This window comes from Formica exsecta, unplaced genomic scaffold (genome assembly GCF_003651465.1).
Source record: "Formica exsecta isolate Colony F162 unplaced genomic scaffold, ASM365146v1 scaffold419, whole genome shotgun sequence".
In the NCBI taxonomy this organism is placed as follows: domain Eukaryota; kingdom Metazoa; phylum Arthropoda; class Insecta; order Hymenoptera; family Formicidae; genus Formica; species Formica exsecta.
Window position 1 is genome coordinate 320,949 of NW_021851429.1, and position 18,854 is coordinate 339,802.

An 18,854-nucleotide genomic window follows, 5' to 3' on the forward strand; every position below is an offset into this window, starting at 1 on the left:
TTTTCTCAACTCTTAACGTATATATTTATACTAATCAAAAACATGACAAATATATAATAGTATTAATTATAATATAAATTGTTACAAATATTAGTATTATTAAAAATATATTAGTGTTCTTACCTTTAAATATCTTCTAAAGACCCTGACAGCAGTCTCATAAACATTATGTTTCTTTAAGAAATTAATATATAATGGCCATATACGATGATGCTGAGTGATGGGAAGTGCTCTAAGAGAACGATCAAATACCTGACGTGTTATATAACATTGTTCAGTCATTAGTGTACAATAGTCCATCCATATGCGTGGCATTTTATGCATAAATACCAAAGCACGTTCAAATGCATTATTAACATCTTCATATAACGGATCTGTTATACATCGATCTTTTAACTGGCTCATACGTTGTCGAAGATAATTATACCATAACTTATAACTGTAATAAATGATAAATATAATAAGTAATATTTAAAATAATAGATAATGTTAAGTAAATGCACAAGCAGTCACATAAAAAAAAAAAAGTGAAAAAAATGATTTTACCTGCCTAGAAGTTCTTTCAACGCTCGTTCATATACTACATTTAAATTCTTACTCTTTGAATTTTTTAGGTGATCGATATAGCGTTGCCAATGTTTAACTGAAAATGGATTTCGTAAAATTTCTTCCTCGTATGGTAAATCCTCCTCATTCTGTTTAACAAAATTTTTAAGGTTACATACATACTAACAGACATAATATTATGTGATTATAAATATAAAACATTTTTATAAATTATAAATATATTTACAAAGACATATAAATTTTCTTCGTCGTGTGTATCTTCAGAATGCACAAACTCCATTTCTTCTCTTGTTTTTATTGAATTTCTGTCTGCTAATGGGACCAAATGGGACAAAGTAAAACGTTATTCTGGAAGCTTTCCAGCAAGAACACACATAAACATAGGTTGTGTTCCGAAATTCACTGCCAGTGCTGGAAATCTATAGTTCACGTTATATAATTATAGATTTCCAACACTATCATGAATTTCGGAACACGGCCATAACGTCACACGATTGGCTATCAAATAAAAAAATTTTCGGGACTTTAAAAATTCTCTATATTTGATAGCCAATTGCGTGACAATATTTATATGATTCACGCATGCGCATGAAAATCTCATTGAAGAAATTTCTCTCCAATACGCAATATTGCTTGTGAGTGTGCTCTCTAAATATTCAATATATATATTATGCTATAAAAAATAACAATTGTCACTGATTGTCAACATTATCAAACGTATACAAAAAAATATTTAATTACAGCGCTAAATGAATTCGTTAAGTATAGATGTGAAATTTGAATAAAGGCTGGTTTATGCAGGCCGTAACTGTTAATTTATGCCGGAACCGTTAAAGTTTAACACTAGGATTACAATGCTTTTGTTCATAATGGCATTATGAACAAAAGCATTGTAATCCTAGTGTTAAACTTTAACGGTTCCGGCATAAATTAACAGTTACGGCCTGCTTAAATCAGCCTTTACAATGATATCCAAGCTATCCTGAGATACATTATGTTATAAATATATTTCTAATTAAAATTTATTGAATTTTTATTTATTAGAGATCCAGAAACATGAATTCCAATAACGCGAACATAAATGTTTCACAAAACTCGAAGATGGGAAAAGATAATATTCTGGCTGCCTATCATATGCTAAGATTTTCAAAACAAGATAAAGATTTCGATATCATAGACATTGAACGCAGGTCTCTTGCTATGAAAAATATGACAGCAAAGTTATTGTAAGTTAACTTATAGTTTTCTATCACTTGTTAAAAATTTACCACACCAAACATTTTTATTTATTTTTAAAATATTACACATTACAGTGATTCAGAGGATACAGCAGCAATACTTTTACAAAAAGATCTTGAAGATTATTTTATTTTAATGACAGATACAAACAAAATAAACAATTATTGGAAACAGATTAAATCTCAATTGCAAGATATAAAAAATGATCCATTGAAATGGAAATCGGGATTAGAGGATGAAGATGCTACACTGAATCTTATCAAACCTTTGGTTTGTCAAAAAAATTATACTTTACCTTGTAAAGGAAGATTTTATTATGATAGGGACATAGAAAAAATAGTAAATAATACAAAGAGAAGTAAAGATATACAAGAAAGAAAAATATCTTCGCAATTACAAGAATCTTCTAATCAAAACTCAAATAAAGAACTTTTGTTGAAGCCTAATAATAGTGAACAAAATATATCTACATATTTCACAAATATCCATGAAAATGCCAATTCTAATAAGCATATAAGTAATATTAAACAGAATGCATCAAAAATACAATCAAACAGGCACTCTTCTTATCAGAATTTGAATAAGTTTGTACAAAAAAGACCTATATTAAGCAATAATAATACAAATGATACAAAAGAAGTCTTGTACGGATGTACAAATCCACAAGCACCAAAATTAAAACGAGCTGTGAATGAAGACACGAAAACAGAAAAGAGCGCACTCGACTCTTTCAGGAGTGCCAGAGACGAATTGTATATCCAAGAAATGAAGAGAAATAAATCGGCGCCGAAAAAAACTCTAGGTGGTCGTTCAGCGGTCAATTCTCAGTTCGTCTGTCCGTTTAAACGAGATAAGGAGAATTCGATGCAGAGTAATACTCCACTACAAAAAACAAATGCAGAAGAGGTGGAGGACGAGAGGCTAAGGAATATCGATCCAAACATGATCGAGTTGATTAGAAACGAAATCATGGAATCGGGTAAGGCGATAACGTGGAACGATATTGCCGGTCTCGAGTACATCAAGAAGATCGTTAAAGAGGTGGTAGTATTTCCTATGTTGAGACCGGACATCTTCACTGGTCTTCGTCGTCCGCCCAAAGGGATTCTACTCTTTGGTCCACCTGGAACAGGAAAAACTCTCATCGGTAAATGCATAGCTTCACAGAGCAAGTCCACGTTTTTCTCGATTTCAGCGAGCTCCTTGACTTCTAAGTGGATTGGCGATGGCGAGAAAATGGTTCGCGCGCTATTTGCGGTGGCCAAGGTTCATCAGCCGTCTGTTGTTTTCATCGACGAGATCGACTCGTTGTTGACGCAACGTTCGGAAACAGAGCACGAATCCTCTAGGAGGCTGAAGACAGAGTTTCTGGTACAGTTAGACGGCGCGACTACTTCAGAGGATGATCGTATTCTGATCGTTGGCGCAACCAATCGGCCTCAAGAGTTAGACGAGGCAGCGAGACGGCGTCTCGTCAAGAGATTGTACGTTCCTCTGCCGGAACTCGAAGCACGCAAACAAATAATTAATAATTTATTAACTTCGGTACGCCACAATCTCAATGAAGCGGATATCGTGAAGATCGCAGAAAAATCGGCAGGATATTCCGGCGCCGACATGACGAATTTATGCAAGGAAGCGAGCATGGAGCCGATTCGAAGTATCCCTTTCAATCAGTTGGGAGATATTAAAATGGAAGAAGTAAGGCATATAACGAGTTGCGATTTCGAGCAAGCACTGATCAATGTGCGACCTAGCGTATCTCAGTCAGACTTGAACATTTATATTGAGTGGGATCGTACTTATGGATCTGGTAATGCACAAAATTCTATAAAAAGTGATACAATGAACAAATAAGTCAATTATAATGTATTAATCATTGAAAAAAATTTTCTTATATTTTATGTTTGTAACACCAAGTTTTTGTAATGTACATATGTAGATTAAAAAGAGATTTTTTTTATACGAGTTTTGTCATTAATCCATTATCAAGATATAACTAGAAGCTCGTTTCTCTGTTTATAGTAGAATGTGACATGTATTTTACTGCAGTAACTTTGCCAACTTATGTACATATGAATTTACATAGATATCCTTTTCTTTAAGACCAGAGGAATTCGCCAGAACAGATAATCGCGCATAACTTGGAACAATAAAAGTCCAGACCAATTACATGCTAATTTAAGAATGTATATTTAATATATTTCTTTAATATACATTAAATGAACATATATAATATATAATATAATGCATATAACATAAAATAAACATTTGCTTACTAAATTTTTTCTCTTCATTGTTTTTCCTGCATTTTTCTAAAGCATACAAAACCAAGAACAGTTTTTACATATCTACACATGGAAATTAAAAAAAGAACTATATTTTAATATCAGGAATGCATTATATCATACTATAAATTAAAAAGCTTATTCTGTGATAACACATGCAAATATGAAATGTGGAAATTAAATGTGAAATATAAAACATATTCTATAAAGAAAGTAGAATTATATTTTAATTCGGTTTTATATATATGACGATGTGTAAAAGTTCCATGTATGACGTTTTCAATTACTGATTTTGTAGATACTACAACATTTTGTTCGATCTGCTCAATATCTTTAGTCTGACAATGGAGTTAATAGCTCAGGATACATTTTCATTAAAGTTATAAATTCTGAGATATCCACAATATCTTTTGAATATAATTTGATAAAATCTTTGATATATTTCTTCAACATTTTTCCATCATTTAAATGTGCGATTTTTAAATGTTCTACAACGTTTGTTTCTGTCGTATTTATAATTAAAGATTGTTCACATATTAATTTAAGATCTTGTATATCATATTTATCAGCTGCTACAAAAAGTTCACATATTTTATTTAAATTTATCTCTTCCAGCGTTTTAGATAGATGACCAATTTGTACAAAAGATAATAATTCTTTTAGAATATCATATTTTATATCAGTTATTACTACTTCATTGTTTACACTTTCTTCTAGACCACAGTTAAACATAGCTTCAAAGACTTTACTTTTTAAGCATAGTGAACTCTTATTTGCTTGAAGACGTTCATTGTTTATTATAAACGAAACAAACGAGTCGGATTTCTCCTTAGAAACAAAAATATCTGTATCTGACATAGTATTAGTATACGAATGAGATATACTATTGTTATATGTTTTTACAAATGTATGTAATTCAAAGCATATTGTAAATGTGTTGTCATGTGATAAATACATTTTATGTTTATCAAAAAGAAGTGAAATAGGTAGTTCATATAATAGATTATTTACATTATAATTCATAGTTATAAGTGTTGGTTTTAATACATTAGTCATTTCTCCTTTATCAGTCTTCACAAAAACAGAATAGGAGACATTAATATAATTTGATCGAACTAATGTACCATAAAAGACTAACTTATTATTTAAAGGACACATTTCAAGTTGAAAACCATTTTTAGTTTCGCTAGAGTATAATGCAATACCAAATTTATAAATTTTCCAAAAATCGGATATATTCCATATATAACACAATCTGTTTTGTTTTAGTTGTGTTTGACAATGATAAATTTCATCTTCATTTATAGTGGACATCATCTTTGTCCTCAACCCTGCAAATAATAGATGTTCAATAATATATATATTCTTATGAATACTGAATATTATATCTCAAAAAACATTAATCTTTTCTAATAATTTCATAATTTTATATCAATTTATGTTTAAAACTATACAGTGCAATCATTATTTAATCCTCAGAGTATATGATTTTTTTATTGACTACTATAAAAAATTGTTTAAGTATAAACACTGCTATATTAATTTTCCCAATTATTATGCTCAATTAAAAACAGTTTAAAAAATTAATTTTAATTCTAAAGACTTGGAAAAATAAGATAAAATTTAAAAAATTATTTTCAATGAAAGAATTTTATTTTTTTAAATAAAAATAAAGAACATTTTTCAATTTTATTTTAATAATAATTTCCTAGACTGCATAATATTATATCTTAAAGTTCAAAAATCAACTTATAGCTATAATAATTACCTAATTCATTGTTCCCTTATAATTCTATATATAAACGATAATTGAACAATAATTAATTATTATTCAGAAATATGAATGAAAAAATATATCGAATATTATACTTTCAAATTAAAGAAATTTGTTAAGGCCTTTTTAGGCAATCTATAATCTGCAGCAAATTCAAGACAAAATGTTATTTATAAATTATATATGTCAAATAATGGAAAAAGTAAAATTCAAATACAAATCAAAATATGTATATATCACAAGGATTCACTTATACATTATGCATAAAATTATAAGTAAAATTCTGTTTTGAATTTTGTCACAGATTATAGATTGTCTCTAATGAGGTCTTTACTCTATGCTCTCCTTTGATAAAATAGTAGAGCAATAAAATAGATAATTTGATCGTAATAAGTTGATTAAGCATACATAAAAAATTATGACACATTTCATATTGATTAGAAATTGAATCTTATACATACACTTCTATATCACACTTATTTATATAAATGCAATGTAACAATATCTAGTAAAATATGGTATAAAATTTAATCTTATTTAACAAGTATATTTTTAGAAGAAAATTATGAACATCTAGAATAAAAGTACATTTTACTTACAAATCAGTGACCTAGTTTAATGAACTAAATTTCAATGCTTGCTTCGCTCTATTTTTCTTTTTGTGATAATTCTTTTTGATTTAATAAGGAATCTTAATTTTTTGTAACGGAAAATGCGTGTATATACGTGTAAATATAATTATTATAAATTGTAAGAAATTCTACAATTCTCTATACAATTCTCAATTATAAACTTTTTCCACTCTTCTATTGTAATGGCTTCTTTTGTTTGTACAATTTTTGCATTTTTTGTACTATGCCCAGGTATAAATACACATAGAAAAAGGGATTTCCCATACCGTTAATCGTCCATGTTTTCTTCTTCTTCGTTTGATTGGCACTGGTTAGGTAATTACCCACCATTCGGCCAGGTGAGAAGGGTTAAGTGAACAATAACGGTTAAGTGAATAATTAGAAAGAATTCCTCTTTAGAAGGGGAAGATAAAACTCAAAAATAAAATCCAAAGAATACACGCATAACGTGTCTGAACACGTCCGTTTCCGTCCGCGGGTGGCAACCTTAGAACATATATAAATGGAAGGGGAATAGCAGGCTGAAAAGTGTCGGAAGGAAGTGAGAAAGAAAATGTAGTTGCCTCTCTCTCGGGAGTAACTACACACACAAGCATCGTGTCTGTAGTATACATACTTTTGTGTACACATACATTGCCGTGCATGCGCACGTTTTGATTGTGGCTACGGTCGGGAAAACTTTAAGGGCCGTCTACAATGGCAGTAACAAGGCTGTAGGAGTAGGAGAGTATACTGTTTTTAGTGGTGTTTAGACGGGGAGTAACGAATGCCCGTATCAGACTACGCATTGAAAATTGAAGGTTGAAGATTAAAGATTGAAATTTGACCAATCAGAACAAAAAGGACTGAAATTTCTTTGTTACATTCTTTTCGGTCAATTTGGTTGTAACTATATTATTTTGTGTATACAATCTGAATATAAGCAAATAGTGATCTCGATATAATTTTCTATTATTTTTTTCTTTTATTCGTAAATTATGCACATTCTACACGTATGTCAACACTGCGAATAAAATAACTAATACCCTTTTTCTGTGATTATATAATATAATCGCTTCGCTACAAATATGAATAATTATCACAAATCACGTTCCTTTCAATTCCTCGTTCAGTTAGTAGTTAAACGACGAGCAAGATATCTACCTCCTGCGCTTAATCTTTTTTTAGTTTATTTTGATTATAACAATTTTCTCTGGTGAGAGCGTGGAAGTTTGAACACCTATACGTGAAAAAAAATTGCTTGAAACGTGATTTTTATCCGACAGAATTTGATTTTGCGACGTAAAAACTGCGTCAAAAGAAGCACATCCGCTGCTTTTTCTTTTCTTATATCTTTTATCATTTAACCCAAATCATTTTGTTTTACATACGATTCAAAGCGTGAAAAGTGTAGCTCTCGGGAAGAAAGATTTTGTAATTAAATATGTGTAAATAAATATGTTGAATAGTATTTATGTTAATTTGCTACTGGCTACAGGAATATTTGTATCTATATAATAGTCAGGCTATTGTGTAGATACAAATATTGGATACGTAGTGGATGCAAATTGAACGATGAGTGATCTCGATATGCACTAATGTCATTTCCCATTATATAGTAAAACGCACTATGTGTTAATTAATTTTAAATATTATAACAATTTTAATAAGTAAGAAAAAAAAAACAATAAAACATTATGTATCTACTGAAAAGTGTAAGTTCTCGCGATTATATTTGAATTCATACATTGTCCGGTGAAAATTTCACCTCGGGATTCAACAAGCCTAGGGCGAAGCTTTCGGTTTCAATTCATCGTAACATGGTCTCAAAAATATCTGATTCTTCTTTGCTGGATTATAGTATTCATGTCCCTAAAATATTAATAAATCTCGTTAATAATAATATTAAGTATATGCAATTTTTTAATAATAAAATCATAAAGGCTCACAATGTTAAAACTAAAATAAAGTAATGGGTTAATAGGTGCCGTGCGTAAGATGAAGGATGCAGAATAAATTTAATACAATTAATTTAATAATAATAAAATGCGATTTTTTTATTATTGTATTTTGATACTTACCTTAGACCAATCGTAAGAAACAGCATATGCAAATATCTGTCCATTGTGATTAAAACAGCAATGTGTGATAGGTTGCTCCATTGTTTCAGATGATTTTAACTTTGTACGTGCATCTTTATCCCAGAAACCGAAAGTGCCATCACCACCTACAGTTGCTACAGTGCCGTGTACTGGATGGAATGCTATGTCATTAACCTGTGCATAAATTGATAAATAATAAAAAACATTATTGCAATTAGAAGAAATTAAAGTTCTTCTGTAAAAGGATAAATGCAAGCTAAAAAATTTAAACGTGATTTTAACAAAATGTTTACCAACCGCATAAATATCTTGATATCCGTTTGGTGTACCATTAGTTCTATGACATTTAAATGTGAAATTTTCCTTTGTACTAAGATTGAGATGATGAATCGCTACGCGTCCCTCTGTGCTTCCAATCGCGAAACCGGTCGGAACTTTCTTCTTGTCTCTGAAAATTGCTACACAACGATATTGATACTTCAAGCTCAGCTCAACTGGTTTGTATTCGCGTGGGCTGCCTTCCAGTTGGTAGACTATTAATCCACGTGCAGCTGTTCCCACAACTGCCATTGGATAATCCTGTAATATTGTTAATTTGTATAATTTTACATGTTAGAACAAATTTTATTGTATATATGTATGTATACTTACCACATCGGCGCAATAACATCTTTCAGGTAGATTGATAGTCATTGCAGGTTTAGGACTACGCAAATCCCAAAACTAAAAAGTTTACATTTTTCAATTAAAAAGTTATAAAATATAAATTAATAAACTCTAAAGCAAAAGAAATTTCATGAATATTAACTCTTAGCGTTTTATCCCAGGAACCAGTCATTAGACATGAATATGTAGATGCCTTTATCCAATGACAAGTTCTAATAGGTGCATCATGCGCTGCCACTTGCATGCTCTGATTTGTGGCTAGATCCCAACATTTTGCTGTTTTGTCACATCCTGCCATAAACACCTTGGTTCCATCCTGGCAATATTTATACAGTTTAATATTAATAACAATTAAGTAGTATAATTTTTTACGTAAATATCATAATGACTTATTTTATTAGGGTTTACTACATATACAAAATTTTATTAGAATATTTGATGAATAGGAACTTACATCGCTCCAACATACATCCAAGACCGGAGCTGCCATGCTTTGCATTGATTTAGGTACCGTCTTGCCAGATTGCTCGACTTCCCAACAGCGAACATTGCAATCCCAGGAACCGGCTACGAGAAAATTCTGTTGGATAGATGCCGGGCTGAACGCCAGACTAGAGATAGAATCGTCTGGCGGCGAAACGACTTCGAAATCCTGCATGGGATTCGATGTATTTGATGTTCCTGTCCTTAATGTGTTGTTCTGATTAAACATTTTTAATTAACACGGTTTCTCGCTTATTTTCTGAGATGTACTCGCAGTAATCTCTCTGTAAAAAATTCCAAATTGTATTCACATAAAAAGAGGTTAATTCTTCCCTCACAGATTATCTGTTCCGAAATATATTATTTCGAATTGTTTACCTTGTAGTTTTTCACATCACGCGTGAAAAAAAAACTTTATGTCATTACGCAAAAGAGATTAAAAATACAAAATAAATATTCAAACGTTCCAATTGATGTCAGCAAATTACAAACACGAATGTGTATGCAACACACGACACACGACGAATCAAATGTAACTAAAGCCCGTATCAGACTACGTATTGAAGATTGAAATTTGACCAATCAGGACAAGGAAATTTTAGTTCCTTTTATCCTGATTGGTCAAATTTCAATTTTCAATACGTAGTCTGATACGGGCTTTAGGGTGCGTTCAGGGAGCTCGCTGTCGCAAGTCGCAAACGCTACCAAGATCTGTTCGGAAAAAGTTCATTTGTGTTGTACAAAAATCTGCGCTCCCGAGTTCTCGGCTGCTATGCCGGCTATAACCTCAAACTAGTGATCATTGGTGAAACTTTACAACACGTGTTTGCACGTGTTTCTTAATGTTTCATTAAAAAAAAAGATAAAGTGCGTGTACTTTGTGTTTCCAAAAAGGCAGATAATAAAAGAAAAACAGGAAGTGCTCTTCTAACACAAAGGACAATAAATGAAAAATACAAAAAATGGCTTTATATAATTTCAAGAAGATTGCAGTTGTTCCACCTGCGAAGGTTGATTTTATTGTCGATTCTGATTATAATTGATATATTTTATATTTAATGTCTTGCAGTTTTTTAAAATATTATATATAATAATCACATTTTGCTTTCTTCACACAGGACTTTATCGATATAATTTTATCGAAGACACAACGCAAGACACCGACGGTTATTCACAAGCAATATAAAATCACGAGAATACGCGCATTTTACACGCGAAAGGTGAAATTTACTCAGCAGAACTTTCACGATAGATTATCCCAAATAATACAAGAATTTCCTAAGTTGGATGATGTTCATCCTTTCTATGCCGACTTAATGAATGTTTTGTACGACAAAGATCATTATAAGTTAGCTCTTGGACAGATAAATACCGCCAGGCATCTAATTGACAAGTAAAGAAATGATATATATATACACACACATACACGCATAGAATATAACTACAAGATTTATTTTATGATTACAGTGTGGCAAAAGATTATGTTCGTTTATTAAAGTATGGAGATTCATTATATCGATGTAAACAGTTAAAGAAAGCTGCCCTGGGCCGAATGGCCACTATTACGAAAAGACAAGCAGCCAATTTAACATATCTTGAACAAGTTCGCCAACACTTAGCTCGATTACCAAGTATAGATCCTTATACACGCACAATAATTATATGTGGTTTTCCAAATGTTGGCAAAAGCAGCTTTATCAATAAAGTAAGTAATACATAATGACTGTTGCATTCATATTTCTTATATAAGTAATATTTAATGTAATTTTATATGTGACTTAATCTAAAGATTACTCGAGCGGATGTAGAGGTTCAACCATATGCATTCACAACAAAATCCTTATATGTGGGGCATACCGACTATAAATACTTGATGTGGCAAGTAATAGATACACCTGGAATATTGGATCACCCGCTGGAAGAGAGAAATGTAATAGAAATGCAAGCAGTGACTGCTCTTGCTCACTTGCGAGCTGCTGTGCTTTATTTTTGCGATTTGTCCGAGCAATGCGGTCATACTTTAGAAGAACAAGTAAGTTGAAGGTCACAAAGAAACAATAATAATGTCTTAATACAGCATTATAATTGTTTTATCTATTTAGGTAAAACTGTTTGAATCCATAAAACCTTTATTTACGAATAAGCCTCTAATAATAGTGTTGAACAAAACGGATATTGTACGTTTAAATGAATTACCCCCGGAAAAAAGAGCTGTTCTAAAAACACTCGAGGACGATACAAACATACCTATGTTAGAAATGAGTACAATCACCGATTTCGGTGTAATGGAAGTAAAATTGGAGGCTTGTGAACGACTGTTAGCCTTCAGAGTCGATCAAAAGATTAAAACTAAAAAGGTAATTTATCTCTAAAAGCTTTTTTTTCCAGAAAATTTTTATACACAATTGTAATACGATTTACTATAATTAATAGGTTGAAGGGCTTCTTAATCGATTACATATTGCTCAACCAAAAAAAATAAATCCTAATCGCGTCCCGTGTATACCGGAGAGTGTTCTAAAGAAAAGACAAATTGCCGCAGAGAAAATCGAGAGAAAGCGTAAATTGGAGAGGGAGATAGAAGAGGAGATGGGAGACGATTATGTACTCAATCTGAAAAAGAATTACGATATCGAGGGAGATCAAAAGTACGATATCATACCAGAGATTTGGGAAGGTCATAACATAGCGGATTACATAGATCCAGATATATTCGAGGTCAGTCTAAACTTTATGTTATCAAATTGTATGAGACTGCAATTGCCATGATAAAACATGTCGTTCTTCCCGTTTTTTCAGAAATTGAATCAATTGGAAAGGGAAGAACAGTTGAGGGAAAATGCCGGTATGTACGATTACAAAGTGCCCGAATTGTCGGAGACGATGCGCGAGATCAAACAGCTGGCAAAACAGATTCGAGATAAGAAGATCATCATGAGGGACGAGGCGCGGATAATGAAGGCTTCCACGAAGCCAGTTATGCCACGTACAGCCGCGGCCAAGGTCCGCGACCGATCGGTTGCGAAGTTGAAGGGACAGATGGAAGATTTGGGTGTGGATATGGAAGATATTAAAAATGTAAGTGTTGACATTTATATAGAATTAAAATATTTCCAAGAAAATTATGTAAAGTATATTGTGGTATCGCAATTACTATTATACTGTTATTAATACTATTGTATGTATGTATTTCAATATTATAGATTATATTATACACTATTATGACTTTTCTTTTTATAGGCACACTTCAAACGAACAAGAGGACGATCAAGATCGCGGTCAGAACCCGCTATGAAACGTATGCGTTTGGAATCGATGTCACAATCGCGGGCTCGTAGTATGTCAAGACCACCGAGAGATGAAATGGGTGTTAAAGATGTGGTGGTATGTTAAAAAGAGATATTTGAAGATTTAATCGCATATAACATATTGCTTCTATTCATATTCATAAAAATTTGAGAAAATTAATCTTAAAATGAAAAAACTAAATTAAAACTAACTTATATGTAGATTGATTTATTCAATTTTTCTTAAAAAAGTGAAATAATCATTGAGTTTAATCTTTCATTTTAATTATTTTTTTATTTATGTGAAAGATCTTGTTGATTATTGTTCCATTATATATAATAAATAAAAGCATAATGTTATACTTATTCGCATTGCAGATGAAGACGAAACTCAAGAATATAGCACACAAGGCGTTAAAGAAAAAGATAGCCAAGAAGGGTCTCAAGGGTGAAGCTGATCGTTTCATTGGCAACAAAATGCCGAAACACTTATTTACTGGTAAAAGGGGAATCGGCAAAACAGACAGAAGATAAAGTTAGATATTTATATATATCTTACATATTAGTTCTTTTATATTATATAAAAATATACAAAATATGATAAAATAAAAATAGTTGCAAAAATATATGCAAGAAGAAATGTTTCTAAATGTAGTTTTTAGTTGAAATAGTTATTGATGTCTTTTGGAACTCTACATGCACACTTGGAGATTGTTGCTAGCCGATTTGTAATTCATGATCAATATGATGAAAAATACAAGTATAATTTATGAATGAAACTCTCGTGAGACACCAATTGGCATGTTTGTTGAGAGAGAAAAGCGAAGAAATCTCATTTTCCATTTCTCCGTTATTATTACGGCGGTTAAATAAATATTTCCGATTTAAGAATAGTATTTTTATGACTATCCGGCGTAGCATCAATGTGCGTGGTTGCATAGTACATACAATTTTAAATATAATAAAAAAAGCTTACAATAAAATAAAATAATAAAACATACAATAAAGTGATAGAATATATATATACAAATATATACATATTTTAGGGGCCTATTCTGTAACTTTTAACGATGTCGTTAGGTATCGTTGCGCAGCTATTTTCCGATACGTATTAGTTGCGCAATGACACGTAGTTTATTTAGACAAATAATAAAAAGGATTGGAATAAATGACAATTTGAAATAAAAACAATTGCAATAAATGACAATTTTCCATAACATTATCGCTAAAGCAAAATCTACTTAAAATTGATCAAACAATTGTTATTAAATAGTTGTGTGTGTGTGTGTTTATGTGTGTTAGAAATATGTATATATATAACACAAAATATATATATAGTGTATATGTATACATATTCCTTATGTTTACGTGTTAATTGTTTGGTTATGCTTAGACATTTGCACGCGTGCTCTATACACTTATACTAAACGATAATATTAAGTATAGATACTCTTCTATGATTGAATGAATAATATATTTGATAATTTCAAGTGCTTTTTATAAATCTTTTCCTTTACATATTTCATTAAAAAGTCCCTTAGAAAAGGTCATCTTTTTTTTTTTTTTTTTTACAAAACTAATAGATTAAATTTTTTATTATGATGAACGTTTATGTTTTTCGAACTACGCTGCCTATACTGTGATAAAGTAATTTCATTCATCGAATATGCAAATTCGAACTGATCACAGGTGTTTGATCTTTTTAGCTGTACTTCTCATTTGCATATTCGTTTTTCCTCTCTTTCTTTCTAACTTCTAGATATATATCTATCTCATTTTATTCCATTCCAGTTCAGCTAAAAAGAGCAAACCTACAAAGGTAAACAATATGGCCGGTGTACGAGGTATGTCGGTACAAGGAGATGGCACTGACTAATAAATCAATATTCCAGCTATGCACATCGTAATAGTATATAGATATGTTATTTAAATATACAGACTGATTAATTTCTCCGTCAAAACCAAACTCTCCGCGCTATAATGTCGGAGAAGGTAGGTTATGTGACATTGACAACTGCATTCTATATGGAATTGTTATAGAATAAAATTGTTATATAATAAAAATGTTAACGCGACAAAAAAGGAAAAATCCGCTTCGATCAATAAATATACATGTCTTAACGTTTCTTTTAATCTACTCACTATGCATAAACTAAAGTTTGTTTTACTCTGCGCTCTCTTTTCTGTTATATAAAAAGATATTTAATTTTACATATCCAATGACAGATCCTTTATCGACTAGACCAACCTCATGGCACGGGCAATGTCTATATTGCTTGGCGTCCTGGAAATAGTACACATCTAGCCACAACAGGTTGCGATTGTACAGTTGCCATTTTTGATAGACAAGGAGATATTCAGGAACGAATACAAATTTCTGGATTATGCACTGGCTTTGGTTGGGATTCGGACGGAGATTTGTTAGCAATAATATCGCAGAATTCATCAGTTATTATTCTATGGGATGCCACAACTGGCAAAAAATCTCAGATAGATGCTGGTGTAAGAGATGGGTTGACCTGTATGATGTGGGCAAAGAAGAGCTGTTTGCTAGCAATAGGAACACAGAAGGGAAATCTGGTGCTTTATGATCACATAAATGCCAAGTATGATTAGACTCAACAAAATATTTATGTAATATATTTTAAAATACTTAATCTATTTAATTATTCTCTATTGCATAATGTAGAAGGATACCTATCTTGGGAAAACATAAAAAGCGTATCTTATGTGGCGCATGGTCGATAGATGGTCTTCTTGCCTTAGCAAGTGAGGACAAGGTTTTAACTATCAGCACGAGCGAAGGAGATACCCGCCGAGAGATAGTTCTTCAGGGTGATCCATCTCATATACAATTTAGTGAGATGAAGATGGATCATAGGATAGGTGGTGAAAACACGGTATATGATTTTAGAAACGTTTATTATCAAAAACATTTAGAAAACATTTACATGAATCTGTTTATTTTATATATGTAAAAATATATAGGTATCCCTTATCGTCAGTAAAACGACATTGTTTTTGTACAACATTTTGGACCCAGAAAATCCTATTGAATTAGCCTTTCAGAAACGTTACGGATCAATTGTAACTTACAAATGGTAACTATTTAAGCAATACAATATTTTTTTCTAATACACCATATTGATAATAATGTATGTATATTTCTATTTTACAGGTATGGGGATGGTTATATATTAGTAGGATTTGAGGCTGGTTTCTTTATAGCGATATCAACGCACATAAAAGAAGTTGGTCAAGAATTATTTCAAATTAAAAATCACAGGGATTCTTTGACGGATATTGCATTGAGTCAAGTAGCTGGAAAAGTAGCTACTTGCGGTGACAATACTTTGAAAGTACACAGTTTGCAGAATCTCGAGGAAACGGATACATTGATTTCGGTGACCGGCGAAAATGGAATTAGCAGTATCGAATGGTCAACAGATGGAACAATGCTGGCGGTTGTGACTTACATCGGCAATATATTGATATATTTGATAGAAATACCGAAATTAACCAGCGTGTGTGGTAACAGGATAGCATTATTAACGAGTCTGATGGAAGTGACTGTACATCTTTATATATTAGATAAGGTATCAATAAGATTTTTAATAAGATTTAATAAGACAAAGTGACAAGATAAAGTTTTCTTCACAGGAATTTATTTTTTCAGGACAAGCCAAGCCCGCAAATAATTAATACTATAATAGAACCGGCGATATTGGCAGTGGGTCCAATACATTTAGCAGTAGGATTAAACAATAGAGCTCTCTTTTGGGATTTATCTATAAATCATTATGACAAAATACATTTCGAGAGAGATTATTTGGCGACGATAGATAGTATCTGTTTAAACGAGATCTATGTATCCACGTTATTTGACGGAAAATTACAGTTGCATTCGGTAATAATGAATTTTGAATTAATAACAAAAGTCACAAAATGATTTTTTACTGATTTATTTTATACACAGATTAAATCTGATGAAGCGTTAATAAACAGCGGGAAAGATACAAAAATGTTCCCAGATTCAAACTCTCATAGTAGAATAACGTGTCACGCTCTCTGTTCGGATTTTTTGGTTTATGGTAATGATGTAAGTCAACTTGAGATTAAAAACTTTGAGATGATATTGAATAATTGGTTATAAATTTATGAAAATTAATGCAGCATGTTTAAACTTTTAGATGGGTCATATCATGTATTTTTATTTGGAAACGTTTAATCAGTGTACCGAATTTATACATAACATTGGAATAAAAGAGTTATATTTGGATGCTAATGGAACACAATTGTGTTTCATCGACAATAAGTCGGATGCTTATGTGTTTGACCCTATAAATGAAGTGGCCATTGCAGTGCCTGATTGTCCTGATAACATTGACAGTATTCTCTGGGATCAGAATATATTCGAACGTGCTATATTTGCAATATATAACAAAAGCATTATTGTAACATATATTTTTGTAAAATACTGTGTTGAGGGTAAGTAAATTAACTGATTATTATGCATTATTATCATGATATCTCATACATATGTGTATCTAGTTATTTAATTATGTATATATAACTTATCAGGTACTAAAGTAGTAAAAATAAATACAACAAAGTTGCCATTAGATTCAGTGCCTTTACTAATGTATTCTGGAGAAGTTACATTGAGTACAATAGGTAGCAAGTTAATACAAATAACATTAGCTTCCCACGAAGATATAGGGAATATTGTGGAATCAAAAAAAATTAGTGAAATTCTAAATAATCATATTCTGTGTAGACGGTAAGAATTATACGATTTGTAATTAAAAGAAAAGAAACTTGTATGAAATATTTCAAAAAATTCGTATCTATATTTTAGATTTCAACAAGCATGGAATAGTTGTGAGAAATTAAACGAAAAAGATGCATGGCTAACACTGGGGCAAAGTGCTATTGCAAATTTAAATGTTGAATTTGGTAAGATGGCAATATTTAATTTCATATTTTTATTACTGACATTATAAAATGCTTAACTTGTATGTACATAGCCATTCGCGTATATCGACAAATTGAAGATGTTTCGATGGTATGGGCATTACAAAAGATGGAGAATATAGACGAATTAGCATTGTTATGTGGCCATGCTTGTATACTATTAGGAAATTATAACGAAGCCGAAAAGTATTTTCTACAATCTTCCGAACCTGTGCAAGCCTTGTATCTAAGGAGAGATTTAATGCAATGGGAACAAGCATTAAGTCTGGCGCAGAAGTTAAAACCCGACGAAATTCCTTTTATCGCTAAAGAATACGCCCAACAGTTGGAGTTTACGTAAGATTTACAAATTCTATTAAATGTGTGCCATTATTTCAAAAAGTGATTAAAAACAAATAAGATTTTTCATAACAATAATGCATAATAATCGTTTAGCTATTTTCAACAAAATATTTTAAAAACATGTATGTTATAATAATGTTATTGTATATTGCAAATTATTGTTCAACAAAAGCATCTTTTTATGTAGAGGAAACTATCCAAAAGCTTTGACAAATTACGAACGTGGTCTAGTCGACAACAATACTTCATCTATTTTGGCTGCACAAAATCCTCTTCATCGAAGTCAATGTTTAGCAGAGGGTCATAACATAGCAGATTACATAGACCCAGATATATTCGAGGTCAGTCTAAATTTTATGTTATCGAATTGTATGAAATTGCAATTAAACATATGTAACATATTAGCAGTGATATCTTGCAGTCTTAATCGTTGCGTCACATAACTCAATAAAACAATATTTAAAAATATATAAAATAAAATATAAAATATAATATTTTATATTATGTTATACAATAAAATA

The 18,854-nt window shown here is 31.3% G+C and overlaps 5 protein-coding genes and 1 pseudogene across 12 annotated transcripts in view; 3 read left to right on the plus strand and 3 right to left on the minus strand.

Annotated features, from left to right (window-relative positions):
- Positions 1-1,003, minus strand: part of LOC115240161 — a 7,070-nt pseudogene extending 6,067 nt beyond the window's left edge.
- Positions 1,004-1,125: 122 nt separating this feature from the next.
- Positions 1,126-3,774, plus strand: LOC115240150 (fidgetin-like protein 1). 3 transcript variants are annotated; one of them, XM_029815123.1, is made up of 3 exons: positions 1,126-1,202; positions 1,612-1,793; positions 1,881-3,774. In XM_029815123.1, the coding sequence occupies exons 2-3, from the start codon at positions 1,624-1,626 to the stop codon at positions 3,661-3,663; spliced, it is 1,953 nt and encodes a 650-aa protein (XP_029670983.1). In that variant the 5' UTR covers positions 1,126-1,202; positions 1,612-1,623; the 3' UTR covers positions 3,664-3,774. The 3 variants fall into 3 exon arrangements, with proteins under 3 accessions (XP_029670983.1, XP_029670982.1, XP_029670984.1); XM_029815122.1 differs by having other exon boundaries at positions 1,183-1,324; XM_029815124.1 differs by lacking the exon at positions 1,126-1,202 and adding an exon at positions 1,239-1,284.
- A 272-nt stretch (positions 3,775-4,046) lies between these two features.
- LOC115240151 (speckle-type POZ protein B-like) lies at positions 4,047-7,152 on the minus strand. 2 transcript variants are annotated; one of them, XM_029815125.1, is made up of 2 exons: positions 6,767-7,152; positions 4,047-5,425 (listed from the first exon to the last, which is right to left on the minus strand). In XM_029815125.1, exons 1-2 carry the CDS (start codon positions 6,828-6,830, stop codon positions 4,428-4,430), a joined length of 1,062 nt encoding a protein of 353 aa, XP_029670985.1. In that variant the 5' UTR covers positions 6,831-7,152; the 3' UTR covers positions 4,047-4,427. The 2 variants fall into 2 exon arrangements, with proteins under 2 accessions (XP_029670985.1, XP_029670986.1); XM_029815126.1 differs by having other exon boundaries at positions 6,468-7,152.
- Positions 7,153-8,186: 1,034 nt separating this feature from the next.
- LOC115240156 (mRNA export factor) lies at positions 8,187-10,276 on the minus strand. Its single transcript, XM_029815129.1, has 7 exons — positions 10,109-10,276; positions 9,702-10,014; positions 9,390-9,563; positions 9,233-9,304; positions 8,879-9,160; positions 8,561-8,755; positions 8,187-8,351 (listed from the first exon to the last, which is right to left on the minus strand). The coding sequence occupies exons 2-7, from the start codon at positions 9,957-9,959 to the stop codon at positions 8,265-8,267; spliced, it is 1,068 nt and encodes a 355-aa protein (XP_029670989.1). The 5' UTR covers positions 9,960-10,014; positions 10,109-10,276; the 3' UTR covers positions 8,187-8,264.
- Positions 10,277-10,456: 180 nt separating this feature from the next.
- LOC115240155 (nucleolar GTP-binding protein 1) lies at positions 10,457-13,631 on the plus strand. The gene is made up of 9 exons (XM_029815128.1): positions 10,457-10,740; positions 10,849-11,123; positions 11,198-11,435; positions 11,520-11,762; positions 11,833-12,087; positions 12,164-12,448; positions 12,530-12,808; positions 12,971-13,114; positions 13,396-13,631. The coding sequence occupies exons 1-9, from the start codon at positions 10,693-10,695 to the stop codon at positions 13,549-13,551; spliced, it is 1,923 nt and encodes a 640-aa protein (XP_029670988.1). The 5' UTR covers positions 10,457-10,692; the 3' UTR covers positions 13,552-13,631.
- A 953-nt stretch (positions 13,632-14,584) lies between these two features.
- Positions 14,585-18,854, plus strand: part of LOC115240140 (WD repeat-containing protein 19) — an 8,049-nt gene continuing 3,779 nt past the window's right edge. The window contains exons 1-13 of one of the 5 annotated variants that reach the window (XM_029815115.1): positions 14,585-14,706; positions 14,809-15,009; positions 15,244-15,623; positions 15,707-15,917; positions 16,006-16,118; positions 16,196-16,613; positions 16,694-16,924; positions 16,994-17,116; positions 17,208-17,505; positions 17,599-17,797; positions 17,876-17,973; positions 18,045-18,327; positions 18,521-18,624. In XM_029815115.1, coding sequence (XP_029670975.1) covers positions 14,998-15,009; positions 15,244-15,623; positions 15,707-15,917; positions 16,006-16,118; positions 16,196-16,613; positions 16,694-16,924; positions 16,994-17,116; positions 17,208-17,505; positions 17,599-17,797; positions 17,876-17,973; positions 18,045-18,327; positions 18,521-18,624 — 2,470 coding nt within the window. In that variant the 5' untranslated portion in view covers positions 14,585-14,706; positions 14,809-14,997. Of the gene's footprint in view, positions 15,010-15,243; positions 15,624-15,706; positions 15,918-16,005; positions 16,119-16,195; positions 16,614-16,693; positions 16,925-16,993; positions 17,117-17,207; positions 17,506-17,598; positions 17,798-17,875; positions 17,974-18,044; positions 18,328-18,520; positions 18,631-18,854 lie in introns of all 5 variants that reach the window. The other 4 variants (XR_003884745.1, XR_003884744.1, XM_029815114.1 and 1 more) reach the window with 4 other exon arrangements.